Here is a 27,101-nt window from a genome sequence, read left to right as displayed (position 1 = left end):
AATGGCGGAGTCATTTCCGTAACAAATTCGATCAACACCTAGGCTTTCATTACCTTTCTTAGAATATACCTGATATCATAGGCCGATAATATTACTGCCCATGTAGATAATCACCCTGACAGCTCCGATCTGTGTAGAACCTTTCGCAAAAAATAATCTGTTCTGACTTCTATGGTGTGTGACTTGAAGTATGGTCGTAGCTTTATAGCTGATATTAGAACTGTGAATGCCAACTTTTCGAAAGGAGTTGGAGAATAATTCAACTCCACCCTTCAAAACTTGGCTAGCATAATATACTGAGTTTTGCTCCCCATTGTTTTCACGAATAAGTACCGAGCAAACTGTATTTTGTGTCACAGACAAGTATAGAAACAAAACTTCACCTTTAACAAGTAGGCTTAGCAATGGAGGAGATGATAAAAAAGTTTTTACGCTTTCAAATACCTCTGTACACTCTTTCCCCCACTCAATTTTACCTTTGCCTTTTAAGGCTTTGAAGAACGAAAGATATTTTCTAGCCGAACATGATATGAAATCACCCAAGGCAGCGACTTGACCATTCAACCTCTATACTTCATTAATGATTTTGGGTGCTTCCATATTTTAGAAGGCGTTGATCTTTTTAGGGTTTGCTTGTATCCCTCTTTTTGAGATGATATACCTAAAAAACTTTATAGCTTTTATCTCGAAGGTACACTTTTTAGGGTCAAGCTTCATACTCACCTTATCCAAGACGTCAAAAACTCTCTAGATATTTTCTAAATAGTCTTCCAAGGATCGACTCTTTACTACCATATCATCTGCGTATACTTTGACTGTTGATCCTACCATGTATTTAAAGATTCCTGACACTAGCCTTTGGTACGTCGCCCCCTTATTTTTTAGTTCAAAAGGCATTACCTTGTAACAGTAAACTCTTTCATCTGTTATGTAAATGATATATTTACCGTAAACTCTGCGTATAACTCTCGCTTATATTTTTCGTCATCCAGTACCAGAAGGAGATTGATGGTGCCCATCACTGCCACGATCTTATCTCCTAATCCTACTAACAAATAAGAGACTCTAGCAAGACTATTTTTGTCCAAGCCTAACTTGTTAAAAACATTTATGACGAGAAGGTTAACAGAACTATTTGTATTCACCAATACTCCCCTTACCTCATACCTGTTCAGGAGGATCTTAACGACCAGCGGATCGTTTTAAAAAAAAATCAATCGCTTTATCAGCAAGAACAAATCTTACCTCTTGCTTGACCCATGGTTCTTAATCAACTGACAGGATGTCTTCTGTTATATGCTTTTTTTTTTCCTTTGTCCTTATTAAGTCCCCCCGTAATGACATATACAAATCTAAATCTGTCATTTTAAGAGATAGAGAGGAGAGATTTCTTTTTTCAAGAGAAAATAAACAAGAGACCAGTTTTAATCTAAATGAACAGAAAGAATTCAATGGATTTCCTAGCAACCGAACTAAATGATATTGCAGATATTAGATTGATGACGTGGCTGGAATAGAGCTGTGATATGATTGGCTAGACTTCCAAATAAGAGAATGTGAGGTGGTGGTGAGTGCCCACGGCAACTACTCTGACGCTCAAATTAGTATACTGAAAAATAAAGAGAATGTAATGAATTACTTATAATTTGAATGGCGTAAAAGAATAACATACCATTACCTATGTAATCATTCCCTTTTATACTGTAGGAGAATGGATAAATATGGCATTTCTCGATAATGATATGGCCGACTGCTTGATAAGGGATATCGCTAGCTAATCGATTGGTGATCTTACATTTATAGGTATAAAGGAATATATTGAACTGTTCTTGTTTAACGGCAACTTTATATTGAAACTCGTTCCATCCGGAGAGAGTAAGTCTTGGTGATGAAGTGAATATTTAGGATGTCTAATCTTTTTTTACCAAGTGAGACTACATTACTTACTTATAATATTTTACTATATAAATATGTTCTGTAATAACACCTCACAACTCACGATTTATTTTATACAATTATTATATAACATCAGTTTTATTTATTTTCTTCACTTTTATATATATTATATATTATTAATAACTCATGAAATTAAAGAATTGAATAGTAGTTATATAATGACATTACAAATTAAAATATATATATTAAATAATGAATTAATAAAAAAATTTAACTTTTATATACTCAACAAAGTTTATAAAAGAATTGCAAATATTTTGAATGAATGATTTTTTTAAGTTTTAAAGGATTATTATTTAAAATTTATAGAAGTTTAAATCTTGAAAATATATAATTAGATTTTTTAAATATCTCAAAGAACCTCTAATTTCAATATATTAAATTAATGTGTCTCCAAATAAAATTTTTTCTTGGTAAATAGTGAAAAATATTAAAATTTAAAAACTACGAAACCTCACTTTAAAAACTTTTTACCTTACATCTTCACTCTAAACACAGTGCAAGTGACCCCCTTTCGAGAAAAAATGAGTAATTGATAAATATTAACACGTAGGGGAAAATAAAGGAAATGAAGATATCAGTGGTAATTAATTTCTTAAAATCACGTAATTTTTTTGGCCTTTTAACATTTACTTAATTTCCTATATTAGTAATCAAATTTCTATCTAATTAAGCATTATATCTGAAATTAGCGTTTTAAATCTCTAAACCGGTGCAAAAATGACACGTGTAGCCTTCTCTCCCTTACGTGCTAGATTCTCCTCTTCCACCACTTTCAGCCAAGCCACCATGAATATCTCCGGTTTTAACAATATTTCGATTTTACCCTTCCTCTCTAGCAGTCGCCAGATTCTCCACCCCCTACATCGGGGGTAATTCCGTCACTTCGTATCCCGTGAATATAGATCCACTCTAAAAATGCCTAAATACACTCGCAATCATTGTTATTAACATTTATTTTCTGCTTCGCTTCAAACTCACGTTTCCGATTCTCCAATCAAATTTTTTTCTCTGCTAAGCCAACGACAATGCAGTTTCTGCCCACTATTAAAGTTTTTACGGACGGCACCGCCGGCGCCAGGACATTCTTGCCTGTCCGGAGCTCCAATTTCGGGGGAAGAAACTGGCTCAATTTTGGGGATTCTGCTAGGAATTGTAGGCTTGTAGCATGTTCCGTTGAGAGTAATGGGAATGGCGGAGGAGGAGGAGGAGGAGGGAGTTCGAGCTCCAGCTCGAGTGGCATGGGTTCGGATTATAGGACGAGTTCGTTTTTATCTAGGACTCAAACTTATGCTATGTTGAAACAGCAAATGGAAGTCGCTGCCAAATCTGAGGTTCGCCATTTTTTTTTCTTTTTTCTTTTTTACTGTTTTCTCATTTTGTGTTGTTTTTATGAGTTGGTTATGGTATTACTATTTAAGGACTACGAAGAAGCTGCCAGAATTCGTGATTCATTGAAATCCTTTGAGGAAGAGGAGCCAGTTCTGAGACTTCGCAGGTTGCTCAAGGATGCCATCAATGAGGAGCGGTTTGAGGTACAGATTGCATATACTTTTCTGGCTTTCTGTTACTAGAATCTAACGTTTGAGTAATCCATTTCAAGAATCTAATTTGAACTAAAAGGGTGGCTATAGAAGATACGAAAGCTGGTCATTCCATTGCACTATCTTTGAATCACATTTACAATAATGTTTACTTCTGCTTTTTCTTTTTTAAAAAAGGTTGTCTCTCATGTCATCAATCATCGTCCATATGTAGCTTCAACTTCTTGATACTTTGACTGTTCAACAAAATCGTTTATAGAATGTGACTATTGTTTCTTAAGCTGGTCCTTTTTAGCTTTTTTCCTGACAATCTTTTATCCGTTTGGTAATTGTTGGCCAGGATGCTGTTAGGTATCGAGATGAACTAAAGGAAATTGCACCGCATTCCCTCTTGAAATGTTCAAGCGATGCAACAACCTTGGTAAGCTGCTCACAAACTGAATAATGCTGCAGTAAATGATGCTGTTTAGGGAGTGATTTTCTGTATATTAGTTAATTTCACCTGGTACATGTTATTTATCTCTTTCTTTCTACCAAGGTCCGCAACATTTTGCGTTACTAGAATGTGAGCGCCATTAAATCTGACCTGTTTGGAACCATAATTTTGAATAAGTAAATTGGAGCCATTTCTGGTACTTTTAAAACCGCTCTTCCTGGAACATGACCCCTTCCCATATTTTCTTTTTTTTTTTTTTTTTGAAAATTAATTACTAAATGTCTGGGAAGCGTTTATCAAATAATAAATGGAATAAATGGGAGGGTGCAATTGCAGAACAGATCACTAATTCCTTTGTGGGTCAGTTCTGGTCTTCTGCAATTAATTAGATGTTCAGAGGGCAAATCCTGGACAGAAGCACCAAGAGGCTGCAGAATGTTGCTTATGAGGGTAGAAAAGGAGTAATAGAAATTTAAGTTGATATCAAATTATTTATAATTGGTAAAATTTCTCATGCATTCAGGGGATCAGAGTTCAGGTTAGGAGTGTATACATTGAGGGCCGAAGTCAGCCTTCAAAGGGTCAATATTTCTTTGCATATAGAATAAGGATCACCAATAATTCAGATCGTCCTGTTCAGCTTCTCAGAAGACATTGGATTATCACAGATGCCAATGGAAAAACTGAAAATGTTTGGTGAGTTAGCTACTTCGCTCGTCATTTGTAATTCTGGAAAAACTGAGAATTTTTTGCTGAGCGTCAAGATTTTATTTTTTATTTGTCTTTTTATTGTTCTGTAGACTTGGGCTTAATTTTTCTGGAATTTCAAAATTGATTCTGTGTATCATTTGTTATATATCAGGGGGACTGGAGTTATAGGTGAACAACCAGTTATACTTCCTAGGACGGGTTTTGAATACTCGTCTGCTTGCCCATTACCTACCCCAAATGGCAGAATGGTGAGCTACCGTCTCTTCCTTTCTTTTGCTCCCATGAATGATCGCCAATTTTTCCTTTTTATTTTTGCTTCTTGGTTTTCCTCCATTCCTTCCCCTCCCTTTCTGTATTTCTTTGAAAATTGTAAGACAAGCGGTGGTTTGGTTATTGCACATTTTATAACGCTTGACGGATTAAACTGCAGGCTAGTTAAAAGAATTGTAGCTTGAAGTGAAGGGTTCTTTGGTGCAAATCCATTATTTTTTATTTGCTTTATTTTCATTGTTCATCGTGTATCCTTTTAATTATGTGATATAAGTTCCATATTTCTGAGAGTTGATTTTTATTAAATATAACTTAATTTTGTACAACTGCAGGAAGGTGATTTTGAGATGAAACACATCGATAGAGTAGGCTCACCAAATTTCAATGTGGCTATTGCACCATTTTCTCTGTCATTGCTAGGAGATGAAAGTGAACCTTTCTGAACTGTGAGCTGCCATTATGCAGAGGCAGAGGAACTGCATCTGTTCCATGCCATGTGCCATTTGTCAAATTGAGTGTTTTAATAATAATAATAATAAAAAACTGTAAAGTAGCTTTATAGCTTTCGTACAGATGCAAGGCCATCCCTTTTTGTTGGGGAATATAGCTAATATGCTCATAATTTGTGTAGAAGGTTATAAGTTCCCATAGTTGTATTTATATGTAGTGATCTCGGGGAAGAAATCCGTTGGCCAGAGATGATGAAATATATGTCAATAGAGATTTGTTTGTGATTTGTATCACATTCTACCCATGTAGGCACTTAAATTGCTAGGATTATAACAGTTGCAAGGTTGTTTATGAGGTCTAATTTCATGAGTTGTGAATGGTACGGTTTATCTTTCCTGTAATAAAGTTGTTAACTCTGTAATTTATTCAATTAAGACAGCATTCTTCTCTGGTTTTTGAGACGTGTGAAAGAGCAGCGAACCTTATTCTGCATTCTTCAATTCATTATCGCAGCGAGTTTCTCCCGTTCCGAAGCTGGCAGTATTTCTCTTTAACGCTTTCTTGTAGGTGGTGATGAACTTATATATTCCATTAAAAATTAGGAAAACTACTACAGAACGTATTTCACTTTTTGAAAATTGGATAACGCTTTAGGTAATATATTAATTTACTTGGAAAAAGAAATTTTCGATTACATTTACACATGTGATCTCAAAGTCATATATGGAGTTAAACCAATCAACCAAACATGAATTCTTTGAAAGTAATACCTCTTAAAAAGGATTCAACATTTGTGCTGATTGGCTGGCTTAGTGGGCTCAAAATTTCCCTACAGGCATGACCAGGATTCAGCTGCCTCCAGATGGCCGACGTTCTCCTCTCATGCAAGATGCCGGGTCGCAGATTATCACTTGCTTTCTTTCTTTCTTATGTCTTCTGGCTCTTCCTGTTATCACCCAAAAAAAAAGAAAAGAAAAGAGAAAAGATTCAAAATTTAGTCTAAAATGCAATGGTCATTGAGAGAAAGATAGCAAGATTTTATCGAGTGAAATCCAATCCAAAAGGTATTTCAAAATAGAACGATCATTATTCATTAATTACTAGATTAAAAAGGATAACGAAATGGTAACAATGTTGTTCACTGAAATCCCCCACCCTAAATTTTGGATAAACATATTTACCCACATTTGCACTCCATTTTGTATTGAATTAAAAAGAATAGTGTGAAAGTTTATGAGTCCGAGTGAAATCCACTTGGATAGAGATGTAAGCCCACATCACACGTAGTTTGAATCCATTTCATCTTGGAAAAAGGCCTATCTGAGATTAAAATAATTTCAATCTGATTGGATTCCAACCAGTATTTCTTATATATATAAAAAACATCCAAAAAGAATTTTGAATTAATTCAAACAGTACAGAAATTGAAAGTGAACCGTACTGTCCAATCTAGAATCTTCAGCTTTATCCACAGATTTTGACTCAAAATCAGACCGACTGGAGTTGGGACAACTTGGAGCCGTGATCGTGTCAAGAATGATTTGAATCCCACAAGACAATTTCCAAGCGGAGACACAAATGAAAATATAGACGTTTCCTTACCCTGAGGCTTCGTTGCCAAGTTACTTGTACGCGTTTAACTGCTGGATTCGTGGAAACCAACCAGCCCTGCAACCCATTTAGCACGCATCTTGTGAACCCTATATAAACATACCTTGTTGCTTTCTCTCAGTCTCATCAACACCAAACTTGGCTCTATCTCACTAAACATGAAAGGTATTCTCTCTCTCCCTCTCTCTTCTCTAGGTGGTAGGTGCTATGTTAATGGTGTTTATATATTCATGTTAAAAGTTGTTTCTGCATGATATCGTCTCTTCATATATTTGGCATGTATGTGTGCCAAATGATTAATACTTAGGTTTTATTCCATGAATGTGTGCAAAATAATTAATATTTAGGTTTTATTTTATAATACTAACTGTTTTAATAATTATTAAATTGTTTGGATGGCAGATAATTATTGTGGTATATATACATAAATTTAAATTTAGAAGATCTTAATCAGTCTCAAAATATCATTATTAGTTTGAATGAGTGTATGAGTTATACCATTAGCAGATCTGTAAACAAAATTAATAAAAATATAAATCATCTCCAAAATAAAAAATTTATAATAAAAAATAAGACTATCAAATAATGATAAATAATAATATTTTAAATGATTCAAAATATTAAATATTATTTAAAAATTAATGAAAAATAGGCTTTAAACTAATACATGTATGGAGTAAATTCAAAAATGAAAAATGGGATAATTTATCAGATGAAATTTTATCCCACTATTTGTTACCTCTTTCCTTCTATTTTTGTTTCTAATAATTAATCTAATGGAGTTTCTCAAATGGAAATAGAATTATTATCCTTATTATTTTCAAGTGGGTGTGAAATCCCTTGACAAATCTAGGGAAATTCCAAATACAAATATTTAAATTGTCAAAATCATTTTTCACCTTTATTAGGGAACATTGGTAGGGATATTAAACTCCATCCCTTTAAAATTGATGCTATTATTCTTCTATCATTTTGTTCTGATTCTCCATAATTCATAAATTATTCTCGTCGTTTTGTTTAATTGATCCTAGCATGTAACACTGGATATAATATTTACCATGAAAAACAAAGGAAAAAAGAAGGATAAATGTCTCTCTGCCGATTCTTTTCTATGCTTTCCTTTAATTTTGGTATGCGATGTAAATAAAATAAAATAAAAAAATAAAAAGAAAAGAAAGCCATGAGCGTCGGTGAAAAAGCTGAGAGGTGTTACGCGTCGCGGCTTCGTCATCAATTCAAACACCCATAATCCTATGCTTCTCGATGCATTATTCCCTCTGGACGTGAATTCGCTCAATGTTCCAGAAAGATTCCTAATTGGGCCCGGCGTTCCTCCAAATGACACGTGTCAACTCAAAACTAAAATAATAGTAGTAAATTAAGAGGAGGGGAAGCTTGGTGTGGAAGAAGAAAAAAGGTGTTGCAATATTTTGGGTAACAGGCTCTCCAAGTCAAAGGAGTCATGACGTGGGACCCGCAATGCGACCCATCTCCCATCTCATGCTTTAACAGAATGAAAGCTAAAGGCCAACGTCAAGCTCCCACGTGATCAACTCATAACATTGCGTATAAGGAATATCCGAGTGGTAATTGCATATAATACACTGAATTTAGAAAAACTTAAATTCAAGTCTTTGTTGTCCAAGAAAATAAATAAATAAACTGATAAATTTTCCCCCCATCTCCCTCTCCTGAAAGCTTTAGGATGGCTTAGATCATTAGTCAAAATTTCAATTCTAAAAGATGGGAATCATTCTTACCCTGTTGGCATAAAACACACCAAAAACCATTGTTGTTGAGTTCGCAAAGGTAAAAAGGTAGAATAAGAGAAAAACTGAAAAGGCTGGTAATCCAAAAAAGGGTGACAAAAGCTGGCATCTCATCATTTGCATGCATACAGGGACATTGGGACTAAAGAGATAGAGTCTCTGGTCAATTTTCAAGGTTTTATCTACTTGTTGTAACTCAAAAAGAAAGAAGCTTGTGCTCAAAGCAAACGCCACCCTCTCTCTCTCTCTCTTTCTGTATATATATAAATATATATATATTCATACGTATATGCTCTGTTTTCCCTCATAGAAGCAAAGCATCCACTTGTAGGCTCTTGCAAACCACCACATTGTCTTTGCTTTCCCTTGTAAGTATCCACCTTTCCTTTCCTTTCCTTTCCTTACAATTTAGCTGCTTCTTTTGTTCTCTGTTTTTAGTATTACATATTTGAATTATCTTTTCCTGCAAGAATGTACCTAAAGTTTGGAATATAACAGTCCTGGGAGTTTAACGTTCTGCATTCCCATTGCCCAAATCTTTCCTATTTGTTGTGATGTTGATGTGAACTTCCCCTTAAACTTCTCTTAAACCTAGTCCAATCGCATGTTTAAGCTCTGTCGGGTCTTCAAGTTTTTAAAAAATGTGTGATAACTCGAGTAATCTGTCTATATTTGATGGTGCACTGGAGCAGATTTTCGAGTTGTACTTCTTTTTATAAATTATTTCAAAGCTTTTATCTTCTGTGTTTAATATGTCTCAGGTTTCCTAAAGTTGCACTTGCTTTTCTTTCTTTCTTTCCTTCCTCTACATATTCCTTAATTGCTTTCCTTATTTTTTCAGAATTTTTCTTCTTATCCCATCTGGAAAATCATTGCCATAAACCTATATTCTCATGATTAATCATAGATTCTTTTAAGAAAAATTCCATTTCTTGCTCTATTCTAGCCATTCTTTTGTGGGTAATCTATCTTCATCTCTTCCTTCCCTGTGATAATTAAAAAATAATTCTTTCTATTACACCAAAGCAACAAAATATAGTAAGTGCTCAATCAGAGAAGTAGAAGTCTAAATGAGTTTTATAACAGGATCCTCGGAGAATACTTGGCTTCCAGCCATGACTGCTAATACAACCGTAGCCAGCTACTGGCTAAACTGGCGGTTCTTCCTTTGCACCATCTGGGTCTTGATTGCAATCACTATTGCATCGATTCTTATATGGAAGTATGAAAAATTTCACAAAGCTGAACCGGATAGTGGAGAGAATAAGCAAGAAACAGAATCAGATTTGTTGGATGATGAAACTTGGAGACCATGCCTAAAGGGAATCAATCCAGCCTGGTTGCTAGCTTTCAGAATTTTTGCTTTCTTTGTGCTTTTGGTATTGCTGATTGTTGTTGCTTTAGTGGATGGAGGCAGCATATTTTACTACTATACTCAGTAAGTTATCCTTGTTCTTTATTCTGTCTCATGCTTGCTTAAATCTCTTTCAATCATGCAATTAGAGGGGAAAACAAAGATGAGAACTTTAATTTTTCAAACAGAAATTTCTGCCACTTGTAGTTGCTCATTTGAATTATGGATTGATCAAAGATGTTTCTTGGTCTTGGACAGGTGGACATTCACTCTAGTCACCATTTACTTTGGGGTAAGTGCTTTTTAAAAGAGTCATCCCAAAATGGTGATGTCAAGTTTTCTTTTGTCAATTATATGCTTAATGATTTAATTATATTTTTTGTAGCTTGGATCATTTCTATCTTTGCGGGGATGTTACCTAAATCACAAAAGAGTTTGTGGAGACAAGGTTGACAATGTGGAGGTAGACTCAGAGAAAGGAAACTGTGCTACTCTTGCACCAGGAGAAGGCTCCGGTACTTCCATCGAAAGGAGAGGCTTCAACTCCATTGAACAAGTTGACAAGCGACAACCTGCAGGGAAATGGGTTCTTATCTTTCAAATAATTTTCCAGGTAAATCAGTTAGTCTATTTGGACTTTTTTTTTTTTCAGACAGCTATATGTTATTGACACTTTCTTGCATGGAAACAGATGAATGCAGGGGCTGTTATGCTCACAGATTGTGTATTTTGGTTTGTACTTGTTCCATTCCTCGCAATCAAGGATTACCATCTAACTGCTGTGAGTATATGAATCATTTTAGAACTTAAACAAAGTCATATATTTTTCTCTAGCTTGTAGATTTTGCTTCTTTTCTTTGTTTCCTAAACAATGTGTTTGTTCCTTCTCATGACAGTTGGTTATAAGCATGCATTCCATGAATGCTATCTTCTTACTCTGTGATACTGCCTTAAATTGCATGGTGAGTAGGTTTTCCACAAGCCTCCCTGCTTTGCAAATCTTATCAGGAACTTCTTTCTGATTTCAAAATTTTTTTGCAGCGGTTTCCTTGGTTTCGGATTGCATACTTCTTCATATGGACGATAACATATCTCTTATTCCAATGGATTGTCCATGCATGTTTCAGACTCTGGTAAAATCTCTCCTCTTCTCATTCTAATGCTTAACAAAGGGGTTGCTCTTGCTTATGCTTCTGTGACACTAACAGTAATTTGATAAACAGGTGGCCATATCCATTTCTTGACCTGTCATCTCCATATTCCCCTTTATGGTACGAAGTCTTACTCATCATCTCCTTGCAAATTTCGAAACTTGCATCGTCATTTTCATTAAGCATTTATTTAATGCTTACTAACCCATTTCTCTGTCCGATCTGAAATGGAATTTGAAGGTACTTCACTGTAGGAGTGATGCATATTCCCTGCTATGGTGTTTTCATTTTTATTATAAAGATGAAACACACTCTGTTCTCAAGATGGTTCCCTGATTCCTATCAATGTCCAAGGTAGCTGAAGTTAAGAGCTCGGAGACCTAAACCATTTCAAAAGTGTACAGAAAGTATCAAAATTAGAATAGAGGAGAATACAATGGCAGAGGTGATTTATGAGAATAGTGATAGAAAAACCATTTCAATCGTAAAATTTTTGAAACATACATAATGGTCAAGTAAGAAGGCAGAATCCTGAGCTTGTATAGCCATTGTTAGAATAGCGTGATACTGAAAAGAACAGAAAGAAAAATTCTAATTCGTTTCTATTTGATTTTTCTTTTTTTATTTTTTTGGTTTGCTTGATATACATTCTTGAAGTTCAATGTATACAATGTAACGAGCATGTGTAACCAGCAATTATCGCAATATAAAGACATATATTAATACATTTACAAAGTGATTTCTGATGTCCTGTGGTGTTAAAATAAACTATATATATATATATATTAAAAAAAGATAATTCATAGACGAGAGGAATAACATTTTTTCTCTTCACAAATTCTGATTCGGTGACTGCGTTGACTTTTGTATGAAGATCATCACTAACTACTTTTTTGAGGACGGCAGGTCAAAAAAAAAAAGCTACTTTTTGAGGACATTTTCTTTTCTCCATTCTTTTCTTGCCTCCTAACTGCTTTTATGTTCTGCCATGACCATTTAGCAGTAAAAAGAAAAACGCCTAGATGCTTGGATGTTAAAACTAGTTGCAACCTATTTCTCTCGAATTGATGAAGAGCTCTTCACAAATAAAATAAAATAAAATTTTTTGAGCTACCTTCTTTGCTGATACTCATATTCATAGCCACTTCATTTTCATGGGAGTCCCTGTTCCAAGAAATTTTTAGGCAGAACAATACAGGAGGCAAGAAAGAGTTAAGAGTAGGACTTTCCATCTCGTAATTATAAAGGTTGTTTTTTTAACGTATTTAGAACAAATAGGCCAAAATTAATGGTTCCTTTTATGTTTCTTTTTAATCGCTCTAAAGATCAATGAGCCGGAGAAACGTGGTCAGCATCTCCTATTGAATCAGTACCAACTTGCAGATCTGCAAATGGAAGTCCACATACCACAATTTTCTCTTTCTGGGTTCCATGGCCGTAATATAAGAGATGAACTTTGAAAATTTATAGATCATGAGGGAAGAGCAACAACTACGGGGGAAAACAATTATACTGATAAAACCATAATTTAAAAAAGAAAGCACCCACAAGTTGAAAAGAATAAAGGAATACTATCACTCGAAAATTTAAGACCGAGAAAGGAGGAAGATAAGGAAAAAAAAAATCACTCGCCTAGCCTCAACACTTTTGCTAAATGATGTGGGTAAATTTTGGTTTTTCAGCTAAAACCTAAAGGTAATACAAATGAAGATGAAAAATAATAAGAAAAAGGGTAATACAATCGAACTCCAGCTTTATCAAGACAGTATACAATGGTACATTACAAATACCGGCGATCAAAGAGAAGTGCTCGGTAAGGAACCCATTAAAATAACAGTGTCACTGTCCTGGTGAGCCTTCATTGCATCTGGTTTTGCCCTTGAAAATAGTCCAGAAAGCAATCCCAAAGGCAAAACAGAGCTCGATTTCCTTCCCAACAAATCACTAGCCATACGGCTCAGCTTATTAGTGGCCGCCATGGTCTTCTCCTCCCCAATGAGAGCTCCACACGTGCAGTTTGTGAGCCTTCCGAAGCAAGGCTTATGGAATACAGACTCGCAAGATGTACACCTTTCAATCTCACCTTCCTGTTTGAGTTTTGTTTCTAATTGTCAGAATAGACACAAGATAATTCAAGATAATAATAATATATATGCATACATGTCCAGATATCGTAAGGTTCGAAATTCAACAGTCAAAACAGTGTTGGACGATGTTGAATTCAACAGTCAAAACAATGTTGGATAATGTTGACTCAGCAAGTATGCGGCATAGCATGCAGATATCAACACAATGACTTTAGCCTCACAACATCGAATGCTGAAACTGCTAGTACATATATATCCTTTTCCCTTTTCAATTATTTTTTGATAACATAAAACTCCACTTTGAACGTTTCCATCTCTCCACTCCTGCCTAACCATCAATCTACTATAGCATATCACAAGGAAGTTGAGCTTAATTGGGAATAAAATACATAATACAAATGATATTAGAACTTCTTTTTGCAGAAAGCTTTTTGGTGATCATGCTTATCAATTTGACTATTCCAATTGCCAAGCCCTAAGAAGTAAGAACTTCAAAGAATACTGATGAATCCCACGTCGGTTGTGAAAAGGGGTAATGTGCCTTTTATATGGGTCATAGGGGCTCCTCCCCTTGAGCTAGCTTTTGGGGTGAGTTAGACTTGGCTCAAATTTAACATGGTATCGGAGCCTCCCCATCCGATGTTGGGCGCCCATAAATGTGCCACACACCAGTAAAAATTCTGGGCGTGAGGGGGTGTTGAATCCCACATCAGTTGTGGAAAGGGGTAATGTGCCCCTTATACGTGCCATAGGCACTCCTCCCCCTTGAACTAACTTTTGGGGTGAGTTAGGCCTACACCAAATTTAACATATACCATCCGGTCAAACAACAACAACTGCAGTAAAATAACATTGGAGTGCTTGATGACACTAGGACTAGCAACCTGAGCATTTTTCAGGTTATCAAATAATGACCATTTCTGAGGTAAATGAATGATCATCTCAATGAGAAATCATAGCTTTACGAGAAAGCCCACCTGAAAAGGAAAAATGAGCGAAGATGGAGTATCACAAGCTTGTCGGGCACTACAGGGAACTCCCACATCACAACAGATGAGGCATCGATCTGTTATATGCTCCACAATTTTTCTCAAGACAGTCTCCACCATCACAGGTAATGCTGCAATATAGGTAGAAAGAATGAGAAGATACACATACAAAAGACCTCAATATTCACATGCAGCATATAACTTCCAAGGTATAACATTACTTCATCTGATAGTAAGGAAAATGCATAACTCATCAAAGAAGAAATGAAAGGAATGAAAGTTTGTCTAGGAAGAAACTAACTGTCATCCGAGCTCGGCACCTAGAACTCTTAGTATCATAGAATCAATAACACACTTTTAAACTTTGATATATGAAACAAAATTCAAGGTCTCTTAGTGAAATAATTAAATGCATCCAAATGACATACATGTCAAATGCTGTGTATGTCATTAAGGGCATAGAGTGACAGATTCAACAGGAGTTTCCCCCTCCCAGGCACACACACACACCCCCTAAAGTAACAGTTAGATTGTGAATAGATATTGACCTGCAAAAGCCCCTTTTGAGAGATCAATGAGGTCTCTAAGTGCAAAAAAATCATTGCTTTCAAGAAGATATCTACGAGATCCAAGTCCTTTGTTGATAGTCCTGCGAAATGGGCAACGAACGTATGGAAGCATAGTTCCTATTTTTTTCCTCACACCCATAATATGATGCAGAGCTGGGACCTTTGAGAATAAGAAAGGATTAACTGCACTCACACAAAGCATGGGCTGCAACACAAAAATACATCTCATGTAGCCACAGATAAAAGCCAAATATGAATTGTAACCTTCACAAGAATCTAAAATATGCAACTCAGTGCATCATAAATAACACAAGCATGTGCCAACCATTTTAATTCAGATTGCAGAAACTAAGAAGAAAAATGTCAAATTAAATTTAGATTCCTTATACATAACCATCACAGATCTCATGGAATAAGAGGAAGTCCAACCTCGTTATTTTACAATATAATCAAATATGACAAGGAAAAAGATAAATAATTTAACTTTTTACCATCAGCTATACTAATGTCTGAAACATTAAACTTATGCAAAAGCAAAGCCAACAGTGCATAGTGTAACTCACTTGGTATTCCTACCATACAACATTTTTAACATGAAACCTCCCAAATTCACTTAATTTTCTCAAAAGGTGTCAGTTCTGAAAGTACCTGCTCATGTATAGAATCCAAGTATGACTTAGCCATTTGAGAGACTGGATATTGAGTAAAATCCCAATAATGTAGAACTCTTGCTGGCAAAACTGCAGTTTCATTTGTATGACATGAAGAACAAAACAATTGACCCGTGTATTCGCAAAGTCGAGGCTTTCCCCATCCAAGGGCTTGCACAAGGTCTTGCACTAGTGTCATTCCATCATCAAAATGTTTGTGGCATCCAGCACAAGTATAATGTTGAGCTTCTAGCAATTGTTTTATAGATTTGTATGGCTTAATTTCAACAATAAGTGATATTGTCTTCCCTAAAGTGGAGATGTTCCCTGGTTCTGCTCCTCTGTGAGAGAATGCAGACCAAGGCACTGGTTTTTGTGATGCAGGGGAACTAGGAAGTGAATCTTGAGGACATAAAAACCAAACCAATGCACTTGGTGTACTGGAAAAATAACCCGAATGGATAATGGAATGCAAGCACTCTTGAATCAGAACACTTCTCTCAGAAACAACATCTGGAGATGCATTTCCAAATACTTTTCTAGATTCCTTTTCTACAGAGGCCCAAGGAAGGGGAAGTATCCAGCCCTGGTCAGTGAATAATGATTTCAGCCGACGATAGAGTGTAAAGAAATCACGATATCTGCGCTCAACCTCCCACTCATCCTGGCCACTCCACACTCTTATTATATATACAGTATATGCTTTCATCCCAACCAACCTTTCACTAAGCGAGATATCTCCTTTCTTCTGCTTGGCACCAACTACTTCAATCCTATCAATTCTCAGTGGCTGTGTAATTAGTGGGAAGACATCATCCGGACCTGATGTGGAAGCAGTCAGCCCACCATCTCTTAGAGGCAAAGATAGCTGTGACTGTGACATACGATTGCGCTGAGGGAACCTAGCCCCAGTAGACTCACTAGAGTCGAGTAAAATTTCTTCCATTTCATTGACAATTTCATCATAAATTTCATGAAGCTCAATTTTGTCTGCCTGCCAAAAGAAGTGCAGCGCCAAAATTTTACATGCCACTAAAAAGGCCACAAAACAAATAAATGCCAATTGAAAAGTCAAAAACATATGTAATAAGATCTGTGGAAAAAGGAGTTCTGCAACTAAAATGTGCTGCACTAATTACTTGAACCTATCAGTGAGCCACATTTGCAACATATAATATCATGTAAGCCAGCCTCTAATTAATCACTGAAATTCCAAATGGCTATGATAGATGCATCAGGAAAAAAAAGCAAATAATTTATTGTTAAACTGATTGAAACTTTATAAAATCTTGTCATTTCTTTCATAAGAATGAAATTTTTCTGAAGAGCGGCGCATCCGACAAGTCTCACAATTGTTGGGTTTTTCCTCCCCACTGGAGCTCAAAAGTGTGCTTGTATACTCCAAGGTTAAGAAATATTTCCAAGGATAACCACACTCTAAAATACTAACTGGATGCTAGAACTGGGCTTTTGTACAGGAATGAATTTGCAGAACTTTTTAGCCGTTCCAAGTTGAAGAAGAAATTAAACACAAATGATGCATGTGGCAAGATTCACAGGCACTTCTAATGTCCCCATTTTCATATCTAAATGATTCATTTGCCTGTTGTGTATGATAAACTATCAGTGTAAATGCATAACACAGCATTAACTATGTAACTTAATTTTTCAAGGTTCCAAAATTTGTAAAAACACAATCAGAGGTCAAGTAAAGATGCCAAGCCATAAACTAAAATATGACCATTTAGCTGCCAATGGAGGCTGACCTTCAGTGTTACAGGATCATCTTCAAAAGGATCTAGAGAAGTGTTATTCATTGTTTCACCCCTGTTAGTCTCAAGCAACGATGGTTTTGAATTTAGCTTATGGTCTTCAATGTACTCCGTATTTTCATTTTGAAAATGTTCGCTTGGATGGGAATAAAGTTGGCCCACTTTCAATTTTAAATTCCCAGTCTCTTGATTATCAAAAATGTTGCTGTCATCTACACGAAAGATCTCAGAATTCATGCACACACGCTTCCTTTCCGTGCTGTAATCTGATATATTTGCTCCTAAGTCTCTGAAATTTTTTTCTACAAAAAGATCCTGCTTCACTTCAAAGATGCAACCAGCAGAAGTACTCGTAAAATGATTTGTTGTTTCATTAGCACTTTGGACTAGTTCACAGGTATCAGAAATGTCTCTTACACCTTCTTCCTCTAACTTACAAAAGCTCGGTAATTGAGATGTTGCAAGTGAGGTGCTTGTGTCATCTTTGGCTAACTCGCAAGTCCCTTGGACCTTACAGATAGACACAGGAACGTCTCTTACTTCTTCTGTTTGCATCAGTTCACATTTCTGAGAACCAATAGGGACTGCAGAAGAAGTATTGAAATCTTCCACCAATTCATTTTCTTCAACCTGTCTGATGCCAATAGATTCCGCAGTCACATCTTTCCCTATCTCAGAAAGACCAATAGCCGGCACCCACATTGAGGCTTTGGACTCGGAATTAAAGAGCTTTCTTTCGGTTACCAAATCTTGTTTTTCCTGCTCCTGATATTCGTCCAAGGTCAGAGACGCCAGACTGCCTCCCCCTGTTTCTTGCTCAAAATCATCCCAATCCCCTGAACCAAAGGCTATAGATGAATTGATAAGCAGCGGATTCTCATTCTCAAAATTCCCATTCTTGCTATACTGAATGCTCCTTTGAGTATATAAATTCTCCCTATTTCCGTAATCTGAACCACAACCATACATTGAGTCATCTTCAGAATGTTCATATCTAGATGAGGTCTCATCTTCCTCCCTCTCCTCCTCCCTTCCATCAAACTCCAAACCCAACTCTGAATCCAACATGCAGAAGCGACCATCATTCCCTTCACTAATAGCTACACCCGAAGATCCTTCTCCAACATCTGCCACAATGTTCAAATCATCTACAACCCCATCACCAATGGAGTCAATCTCACTGGCTCTCACATTAGCATTCTCTAGCCTACTATCCAATTCATTATTGATTCCACAATTCCCTTCTACACAATACAATTGTAATTGACTACTCCCACTTCCTTTCAGATGATCAAAACCGGAACCAGGAAGTTTCAGCTCCTCCAAATTCCTATCAAACCTCCCTCCCAAACTAAAATTCTCCAAACCACCATCCAAACTCCTCAAAGACTCGAACTCAGACTCTGCCGAATCATTAAGAGGTCCAAACGAACCACAAAAACTAGGCGTGCCCATGACCGAGTTCGCACTACAATATCGCTCAAACTCCGACTCTCCGCAAGAGGAGGATCGCGACACCGATCCAGGCGATACATCGCCGCCACCGGGCGACTTCGGGGTGAACGAGTCGAACGGATCGGGAGAGACAGACCCGGAGCGGTCCTCGCGAGATCCCTCTCCATCAATCATCTGATTATTGTTATTGTCGAAATTTCAGCAAAGTCTATGAAAGCGAATTAAGCAAATAAACTTTGAACAAACTCAGAATCGCAAAATCAATCAGGATGTAACCTCGCCTGACAAAGAGCAAATGGATTTATAAATACAGCAGGATTAGGGCTTTATTGCAGTGGGAATCGGATTGCAGAAGTGCGATAATAGAAGTTTGGAGTTGCACGGCCAGGGGATGTGGACGGGGAGAGGCGATCGGTCCTTGGTGGCGCTTGAAGCTTGAAAGAAGTGAGCAAGTGCGATGAAAAATCGAAAAAGGAGAAGGGTAATCTCTAACGGTGGTGTTTGAGCCTTTTTACTCTGCAACAGTCATCTAGCAATTGGCCTTGGCACCATCGAGCGACAAAAAGCATGGCAGTTGCGTCTCTCTCTCTCTTTTCTTTTTCAAAAAAAAACTCGGAAAATAATTATTTCAACTACCCGGAAAATAATCGGTAATTTATATCGAGAAATTTATTGTATAGTTTTCGTACAAAACCTATTAGTTGATTTACATGTTAAAAAATATTAGGGCTCACAGATATAATTCGTTTTACTCTTCAATTTTTAATTTTTATTTAAAAAAAATTAAAATATTTTTTAATATTTTTAATTAAATTTATTTATTAATTTTAATGATTAAATATTATAAAAAATTTATAATATCCTTTATAATATAGATGAGATTAAAATCTTTTAATATATTTTTTAATCACATAAACTAAACACTAAAGTATTTAATGATTAGAACTAATTAATTAACAATTTTTTAAAATATTAAAAAGATTTTAATATATATTTTAAATTTAAAAATTAATTAATAAATTTTTTATAATATAATAATTGGTCGATAAATTTTTATTTTTTATTTATATCGAATTACAATAAATTTGAGCTGTAATTTTTTCTATAAAGAAATGACGACAGAACTCAAAACTAAAATAGATAACCACAAAGATATCTCACTAGTCACTAGGATGATGAACAAATTAACAAATTAATTAGACAAGGTATTTATAAGAGAAAGGAACAAAAGGAAAGATAACGAAAAGGCATATGAGCCTCTGGCAAACTCTCTTGGTCATTTTGGTAGTCACTAGCTTTTTCTTGCCTAAAAAGTTTGTTTTGTTTTAGTTTTGGATAGTTTTTTTAGTGTTGATTTTTTGCTGATGTGAATTTAATTTGGATTTTTTTATTTATAACTTCTATTTGATTTTTTTTTAGTTTGTTTAACTTATTTACTTTGCTTTTTTATTTTTTATATATATATTTTATATATCTGAATTTGCATGTCGAAGATCTCCTTCAATCGGTTAAAGGGTGTAATTTCTGAATTGGTAGTGCTGGAGATAGTTTAATCATTTGATAGCTGAAGCTTCAAGGATTTAATAGCCACACATTCAACAATTTGACTTCCCTAATACAATAGGAGATTAAGATGTCAGAAAGTGTCCCACTACCACTACTAGTTGTGCTTCAACAATGTTGAGCTCGACTTGCTTATGCATTTTTGCATCTTCTAGCCTATGTCCTTCGTTGTTTGAAGAATTATGGGGATTGATGCTAAATGGCCTTCTAATTTAGAGTCGTTATTGCTAGAGATGGTAAGGTCCATGGCGTTGGGATTGTCAACAAAGTTGGTGGTCTTGGGAGATAGACGAAGCATTTAGATTCTCTAGTGGGCTTGGATTGGCTATTTATAGATGTGGATTGGATTTGAGTCAAGTAACCAAAAACTTTTGAGTTAAGTTGTTTGTATACTTTTTAGATTTTATTAAATCATATTTTTTATTTGCCTTCGGTTATTGTTAAAATGTATTTTTTGTGCATTATTTTAAAAAAAATGATAATAATATATGTATTTTAGAAAAAAAAAAAATCTGTAAAGCGCAAAATATCTGCGAATATCAGCAAACTTCTCACTTAAAACCTCTTCTCTCTCTATGCAGCCTTTTCAATATTTTCAATATCAGAAAATTACATTTTTTATTTTATATTCTGAAATATATTTTTAACGATTTAATAAATATATTTATAAATTATTCGATTCGAAAGAAATTAGGTAATGGAGATCACCATAAACCATAGGCTATAAATAAACCTTGGAGTAGTTTGCAATGGAATTTTAAACAAGCATTAGTCTGGCTGCAATATTAGAAAATAAAAAAATATATTTTTATTATAATTGTGTTTCTTTTACTTTATTTACATAATCCACTAAATACTTGTCCATTTAAAAAAATTATTTTTTATTTATATAAAAATTAAATTTTGAACAAAAGAGTCGGTAATTTCATTAACTTAAGAGCCTTAACATAACTGCTATATTTCAATAATTTTATTATATTGTTGGTATCACAACTATATATCATAGTAAATCAGGAAATAAATTAACTTTTATATTATTAATTTATTAAATTAAATTTAGATTATTTTAAAATTATCTTACTAAAGAAAAGTAGTAAAAAACGAAATGCACAATTTCTTTTAGGTCACAAAATTAGTCGGCATGGATTTTATCATTTCATTCTGAATATTAAAAAAAATATTGTTTTGGAAAAATAAATTGAGACTTTTTAAAGTGATATTTTTAGTAAAAAGAAGGGAAAAGTAAACATAAAAGACTTTTTAAAAATCTTTATAAACTTAAAAATAAAAGTAATAATTTATAAAAATAAAAATAAAAGTAATAATTTATAAACTTAAAAATAAAAGTAATAATTTATAAACTTAAAAATAAAAGTAAAAAAAAAAACAATAATAAATAAATACTAAACAAATCTATTACTTATTATAATTTTAAAATATAAATAATATTTTATTTAATTTATTTATTTTTTTAATAATAATTTAAAAATAAATTTAGATAAAAAATGAAATTTATATCTGAATGTAAGTTTCATTCCTTGCCTAAAAAAATAAGAAAGCGGACAGAGATTTCCCCCGGACGGTCGTCTATCACTTTGCTAACAGTGACAAATTAACCAAGTAATTATTTTTATTTGTATTTACACCCCCATAAACCTCCCACGGTAACAGAGGCCAAAGCCTAAACCCTAACCCCCACTTTAAAATACAGGCGCACACTAGGGAGCAGAGATCATTCAAATTCAGGGATGGCTAAACCAAGCGAAGCTGGGATGGAAGCACTGCACCACCTGAAATCCACTGATCCTCCAGTATGGTTGGCACCATCACCCACGCTCTCTCAGACGTCGCGGACGGCGTCTCAACATCTGTTCTCTTGCCTTAAACCATACGCTCCCAAATCGCCGTTCGATCAACTTTTAACTGATGGATTTGATGCTGAGCAGATTTGGCAGCAAATTGACCTCCTTTCGCAGCCTCTTCTCTCCACCCTCCGTCGTCAAATCAAGCACTTTGAGAAGCATCCTGAGGAACTCAAGATAGTCCTGGACGACGAGAATAAGCTCCTTGATGGGGAAAACAAGGCTTTAGAAGAGAAGGAAACCAAACGCTTTGATGATGAGGTTGATGAGGATGACATGGATATGGATATGGATAAATTTGATGAAGAGGATGAGGACGAGGAAGATGAAGGTGGAAGAAGAGAAAGTGAGGAAGGAGAGAGTGAAGATGACGGTGAAGAAATGGCGGAGGGGAAAGGGGGAGAAGGAATAGAGGATAAGTTTTTGAAGATAAAAGAATTGGAGGAGTATTTGGAGGAGGACGAGGCAAGGGAATATGGATTAGATAGAAAGAAGAAAAAGGGTGAGCAGAAGAATTTAAATGAGCTAGACGAAGAAGAAGAAGAAGAAGAAGAAGAAGGAGAGGAGGACGAAGACGAAGACGACGACGATGATGATGAGGTGATGTATAAATTCATAAATTTGATAATTTTTTGGTTGGGAATTTTTCTACTTCTGATTTAGAAGTTGGTATGATCATACTCTTGTGAGAATGTTGGGTTCTCTCGTTTGATTACATCCACAGCGTCTGTCCAAATTACTAGTCAAGGATAATTACCTTAATTATATTTTTTTTGTGACTCCTTGATTGCTCATGTGAAAGGCTTTCCCTCTCGTCCTTCTGGTAGAACTTATTCTTTGCATTCTGGTTCCTTTTTTTTTTTTGCTCATTCTTAAATGTGATTTTTGCAGCTTGACGATGAAGATGAAGATGCAGAAGAAAATGCTAGGTACTACTTCTTTTCATTTGTTTGCTTGCTTATTGTGATCCTATGTATTCATAATCTGACAGAATAACGGCCGCACTACTATAGGTGCATGCTATACCATCGTAGTTAAAAATGCACTTCTGTATATAAAAGCAAGAGTTTCCATTTTCACGATATCATCCTGATTATGATGTAAAAACCATCATCACTGCAACCTGCGAGGCCACAGTTTTTATTGCTCTTTGCAGTACTATTTCTGTATTACAGAGTACCTGTTATATGGCCTTTTCACTCTAGTCTTTTACGTATAGGTTTTTGCCAAATAGTTAGGTGCAGGCCATTTGATATAGAGATCGGAAAGTTAAGGATATCATACACTAGATTGCAAAAACTCCTGAATTCAGGCCACAATTGTCAGTTTTATCTGCTTATTTTATATTAAAAATTGGTCAGACTTTACAACATGTAACAATGATTAGGAATCATACAATAAGGCATGTGTATATTTAAGTTGCTCTTGATTTGGTATGCTAGGATGATTAGGCAAGTTCAGTAAGCTTTGATTATTAAATGATGCTCACCCAGGCTTCTAATCCTTTAAATCCTTTTCTTTCTCTCTCGATATGCAAACAACAAACTTTTAGGGGTTAAACAACTCTGGATGAAATCAGTGGAATGGTTTAAATCCTACTAAGTTAATCTTAGCCATGTCAGGACATTCATTGTCCTTTTACAAAAGAGATGAATGATATTCTAGCCACCAAAAGTACAATTCTGATACAAGTACAACGCACTGAAATAGCAACAGTGTGATCGCCACCCAAGCTGTGACTGACTTGCTGATTCATTGGTTTTAGATATGAAGATTTCTTTGGTGCTAAAAAGAAGACAGTCTCAAAAAGAAAATCCAGATTGGCAGATGGTTCTGATGAAGATTCAAGCTCTGATGATGAACAAGATGATGATGGTGCAGATGAGGTAATGTATTATGTTTACACATATATACTTATGTTGAACGGAAGTTCATACATATACCTAAAAGTATCATTGTCTTATTCTTTTCTTTTCTTTTATTTTTCTTTATAGAAAAAGGGTGGTCTCTCTACCCATGAAAAGCAACTTGCGAAGCTTCAGTCTGAGATAGAGCAGATGGAAAAGGCAAATTTGGAGCCAAAGACTTGGACAATGCGTGGAGAGGTGACCATTATTCATGCGTTGTGTTTTAGAAAGTCACTTTTATAGTTCAGTGCATTCCATTAAATGTGTTTATTGGAAATAAATCAAATCCATATTTTAAATGGTTGTCTTTTTTTCCCCCCCAATCATGGGTACCGATAACAGGTTACAGCTGCTAGCAGGCCCAAGAATAGTGCCTTAGAAGTTGATTTGGATTTTGAGCACAATGTAAGGCCTGCCCCAGTAATCACAGAGGAGATTACTGCATCAATTGAAGATATTATTAAACAAAGGATCATTGAGGTAAACTTCATATTCCACCACATTAACTTCTGAATTAGTTACTGAACATTTACAATCTAGAATTTGGAGATAAGGTGACATTTCATGACAGAGAACTTTAATCCTATCTGTTGCTTTCAGACATACATTTGCTTCTTCTGTGACTAGTGATACAAGTATTGTGAAATGTGAATAGTTTCCAGATGCAAGATGTTTCATTTTGTTTAGTTCATGATATTAGACATTAGTTACTATTGCAGATAGTTTGTTCCTGTTGCACACTGCTTCATTCACTATAATTGTTGGACACATCTAAATTACTTGATGAATTTTGACAATGAAAAAATCCATTTGATGTTCATAGGGGCGGTTTGATGACATTCAAAAGGTTTCTAGTTTTCCCTCTACAGCTTCAAGAGAAGTTAAACAATTGGTAAGAACCATGCTGTTGAAAGTGTTAGTTTCTTAAGTTCTTATTATAGTTATCACAGAGAATTGATTATTAAAGCTAAAATTGCAGGATGAGAATAAGAGCAAGAAGGGTCTTGCCGAAGTTTATGAGGTTTGTCTGTCACCACAATGATTCATTGCTGGGTTTCTAAATCTGTAGACTGGATGTTATACTGTTGGCAATTATTTCCAACTTTATGTTACTTTTATTATCAGATTCTGATCATTGAAACTAAATTGCATGTAATTATTTGCAGGAAGAATATATTCAACAGACAAATCCAGCTGCTGTTCCAATATCTTTCTCTGATGAGCAGAAGAAGGAGGTACACTTCTATGTTGTATTCTTTATCCATTATCCATACCATTCCTTTGTTACCAATTGTGATATCTTTAAATGGACTCTGGGCTCCAATGTTCTTCCTTCCATGTCCATATATATATGTATGTGTATTTTTTTTTATTGAGATTGAACATATATCTTTGATTTAATCCTGTTGTTGGCGATTTCTTTGCTAGGCAAGTACTCTTTTCAAGAAATTGTGCTTGAAGTTGGATGCTCTATCTCACTTCCACTTTGCTCCAAAGCCTGTATGCATCTCAAAATTATAATAATGCTTGTTACTAGGAGTTTCTCAGTTTTTTTTTTTCTTTAATATTGATATCATACATTTTGACTTTAATAGGTTATAGAGGACATGTCAATTCAAGCTAATGTTCCTGCTCTTGCTATGGAAGAGGTAAAGAGCTTTGCTTATTGTCTTTGGCCTGAATGTACTAGTGATTTATGACTTACTGGCACACATGATGTCTACCATGGGCACAGATTGCACCAACGGCAGTTTCAGATGCCGCCATGCTGGCTCCTGAGGAAGTCTTTGCTGGCAAAGGGGACATCAAAGAAGAAGCAGAACTTACTCAGGCAGAGAGGAAGAGGAGGAGGGCTAAGAAGAAAAGAAAATTTAAGGGTAAATTGATAGGGAGAATTTAAGTGTCAAGTGGCCTTTTTCTAGTTCATCTTCATTTGTAGTGAAGCAATTATTAATGTAACTAATATCTTCAGAGTACTTCCCATTTATGTTAACCTTTTTTGGGATGACAGCTGAAGCAGCAAAAAGAATGACTAAGAAAGCACGAGACAACGTTGCATTGCTAAATCACAAAAATGGTAACCATCTTTCTGTACTGAATGTTGGTTTATCTTCTTGATCTGAACCAAATTTGAGCACCTCTCACCTCACTCTATTAAATTGCAGGGGAGTAGCAACTTTTTCCTTGAATATGATGCGCAGGACCATTTTGGTTTCTAGTTCTTGACTATCAGATGCAGAGGGAAAAATAGAATGCGCATTTTACTTTTCGAATGATTTCTCACTTGATTTCCTGCTGTTAGAAAGTAAGGAGCAGTTGGAGAGAACAAACAAATCCATGAAGGATGACAGAGTTTGAGAAATGCTGAAGGGAAGCTTGTGAAGAAGTTTGCTGCCTTTTAAGGATCAGGCATAAAGTTTTGTTGTGTAATTATTCATCCCGTGAAATTATTTCATTCTGATTAATCCTTTGATTGCAGATTATGTTTATTCAATTTTTCTATAACTTCAGTTTATTTTTTTATCAGAAACGATCTTATGATTTGATTTTGATTTAAATCCAATGTTTAATTTTTTTTAAAAATTTTTTATAGAAAGGTCAAACAGCATTAAATTACACTTTTGAATTTTTTATAGAAAGGTCAAATATTTACTTACACTTTTGAATTTTATTAAAAGACCTTATGGCAATTTAATCTTAAAAACGTCAGGACTTAAATTGTTCATAATTTTATTATTAATAAACAACATAATAATAACATTTGTAATGTATAAATTTTAAAATTAAAATGTACTTGAAATTTTTTTTTCTTAAATTGGTCTAAAAATGTTAAATTTACTGTTTTATAATTGATGCAAATATATATCGTCTTTATTTTTCAATATTATTCAAATTTTAAACAGGGAGGAACCAATATCATGATCAACTCTTCATCAAGACAATTCGACTTTCCGACCCCTAATTTAAACCAAATTGATTCCAATTTAATTTCTCA

At 35.0% G+C, this 27,101-nt stretch overlaps 4 protein-coding genes across 7 annotated transcripts; 3 read left to right on the top strand and 1 right to left on the bottom strand.

The window, feature by feature from the left end:
• The first annotated feature begins 2,792 nt into the window (after nucleotides 1-2,792).
• On the top strand, nucleotides 2,793-5,828 carry LOC110630887. 2 transcript variants are annotated; one of them, XM_021778520.2, is made up of 6 exons: nucleotides 2,793-3,290; nucleotides 3,378-3,491; nucleotides 3,841-3,921; nucleotides 4,577-4,632; nucleotides 4,799-4,895; nucleotides 5,250-5,828. In XM_021778520.2, the coding sequence occupies exons 1-6, from the start codon at nucleotides 2,985-2,987 to the stop codon at nucleotides 5,358-5,360; spliced, it is 765 nt and encodes a 254-aa protein (XP_021634212.1). In that variant the 5' UTR covers nucleotides 2,793-2,984; the 3' UTR covers nucleotides 5,361-5,828. The 2 variants fall into 2 exon arrangements, with proteins under 2 accessions (XP_021634212.1, XP_021634211.1); XM_021778519.2 differs by having other exon boundaries at nucleotides 2,802-3,290; nucleotides 4,460-4,632.
• A 941-nt stretch (nucleotides 5,829-6,769) lies between these two features.
• On the top strand, nucleotides 6,770-11,979 carry LOC110631304. Of its 3 annotated transcripts, none has more exons than XM_043950074.1 (9): nucleotides 6,770-7,143; nucleotides 9,834-10,185; nucleotides 10,360-10,393; nucleotides 10,487-10,714; nucleotides 10,793-10,882; nucleotides 10,998-11,063; nucleotides 11,143-11,234; nucleotides 11,325-11,372; nucleotides 11,493-11,979. In XM_043950074.1, exons 1-9 carry the CDS (start codon nucleotides 7,137-7,139, stop codon nucleotides 11,608-11,610), a joined length of 1,035 nt encoding a protein of 344 aa, XP_043806009.1. In that variant the 5' UTR covers nucleotides 6,770-7,136; the 3' UTR covers nucleotides 11,611-11,979. The 3 variants fall into 3 exon arrangements, with proteins under 3 accessions (XP_043806009.1, XP_021634768.1, XP_021634767.1); XM_021779076.2 differs by lacking the exon at nucleotides 6,770-7,143 and adding an exon at nucleotides 8,993-9,115; XM_021779075.2 differs by lacking the exon at nucleotides 6,770-7,143 and having other exon boundaries at nucleotides 9,135-10,185.
• A 765-nt stretch (nucleotides 11,980-12,744) lies between these two features.
• Nucleotides 12,745-19,376, bottom strand: LOC110631309. The gene is made up of 5 exons (XM_021779083.2): nucleotides 17,314-19,376; nucleotides 15,546-16,541; nucleotides 14,877-15,102; nucleotides 14,317-14,459; nucleotides 12,745-13,339 (listed from the first exon to the last, which is right to left on the bottom strand). The coding sequence occupies exons 1-5, from the start codon at nucleotides 18,946-18,948 to the stop codon at nucleotides 13,049-13,051; spliced, it is 3,291 nt and encodes a 1,096-aa protein (XP_021634775.1). The 5' UTR covers nucleotides 18,949-19,376; the 3' UTR covers nucleotides 12,745-13,048.
• Nucleotides 19,377-21,989: 2,613 nt separating this feature from the next.
• Nucleotides 21,990-26,600, top strand: LOC110600396 (U3 small nucleolar ribonucleoprotein protein MPP10). Its single transcript, XM_021737243.2, has 13 exons — nucleotides 21,990-22,799; nucleotides 23,091-23,128; nucleotides 23,965-24,085; nucleotides 24,194-24,304; nucleotides 24,449-24,586; nucleotides 24,930-24,998; nucleotides 25,086-25,127; nucleotides 25,273-25,341; nucleotides 25,535-25,606; nucleotides 25,702-25,755; nucleotides 25,842-25,983; nucleotides 26,118-26,183; nucleotides 26,272-26,600. The coding sequence occupies exons 1-13, from the start codon at nucleotides 22,086-22,088 to the stop codon at nucleotides 26,277-26,279; spliced, it is 1,644 nt and encodes a 547-aa protein (XP_021592935.1). The 5' UTR covers nucleotides 21,990-22,085; the 3' UTR covers nucleotides 26,280-26,600.
• Nucleotides 26,601-27,101: the final 501 nt, after the last annotated feature.

The sequence above is a fragment of the Manihot esculenta genome, chromosome 14 (genome assembly GCF_001659605.2).
Source record: "Manihot esculenta cultivar AM560-2 chromosome 14, M.esculenta_v8, whole genome shotgun sequence".
In the NCBI taxonomy this organism is placed as follows: domain Eukaryota; kingdom Viridiplantae; phylum Streptophyta; class Magnoliopsida; order Malpighiales; family Euphorbiaceae; genus Manihot; species Manihot esculenta.
This window is presented reverse-complemented; position numbering and strand designations above follow the sequence as displayed.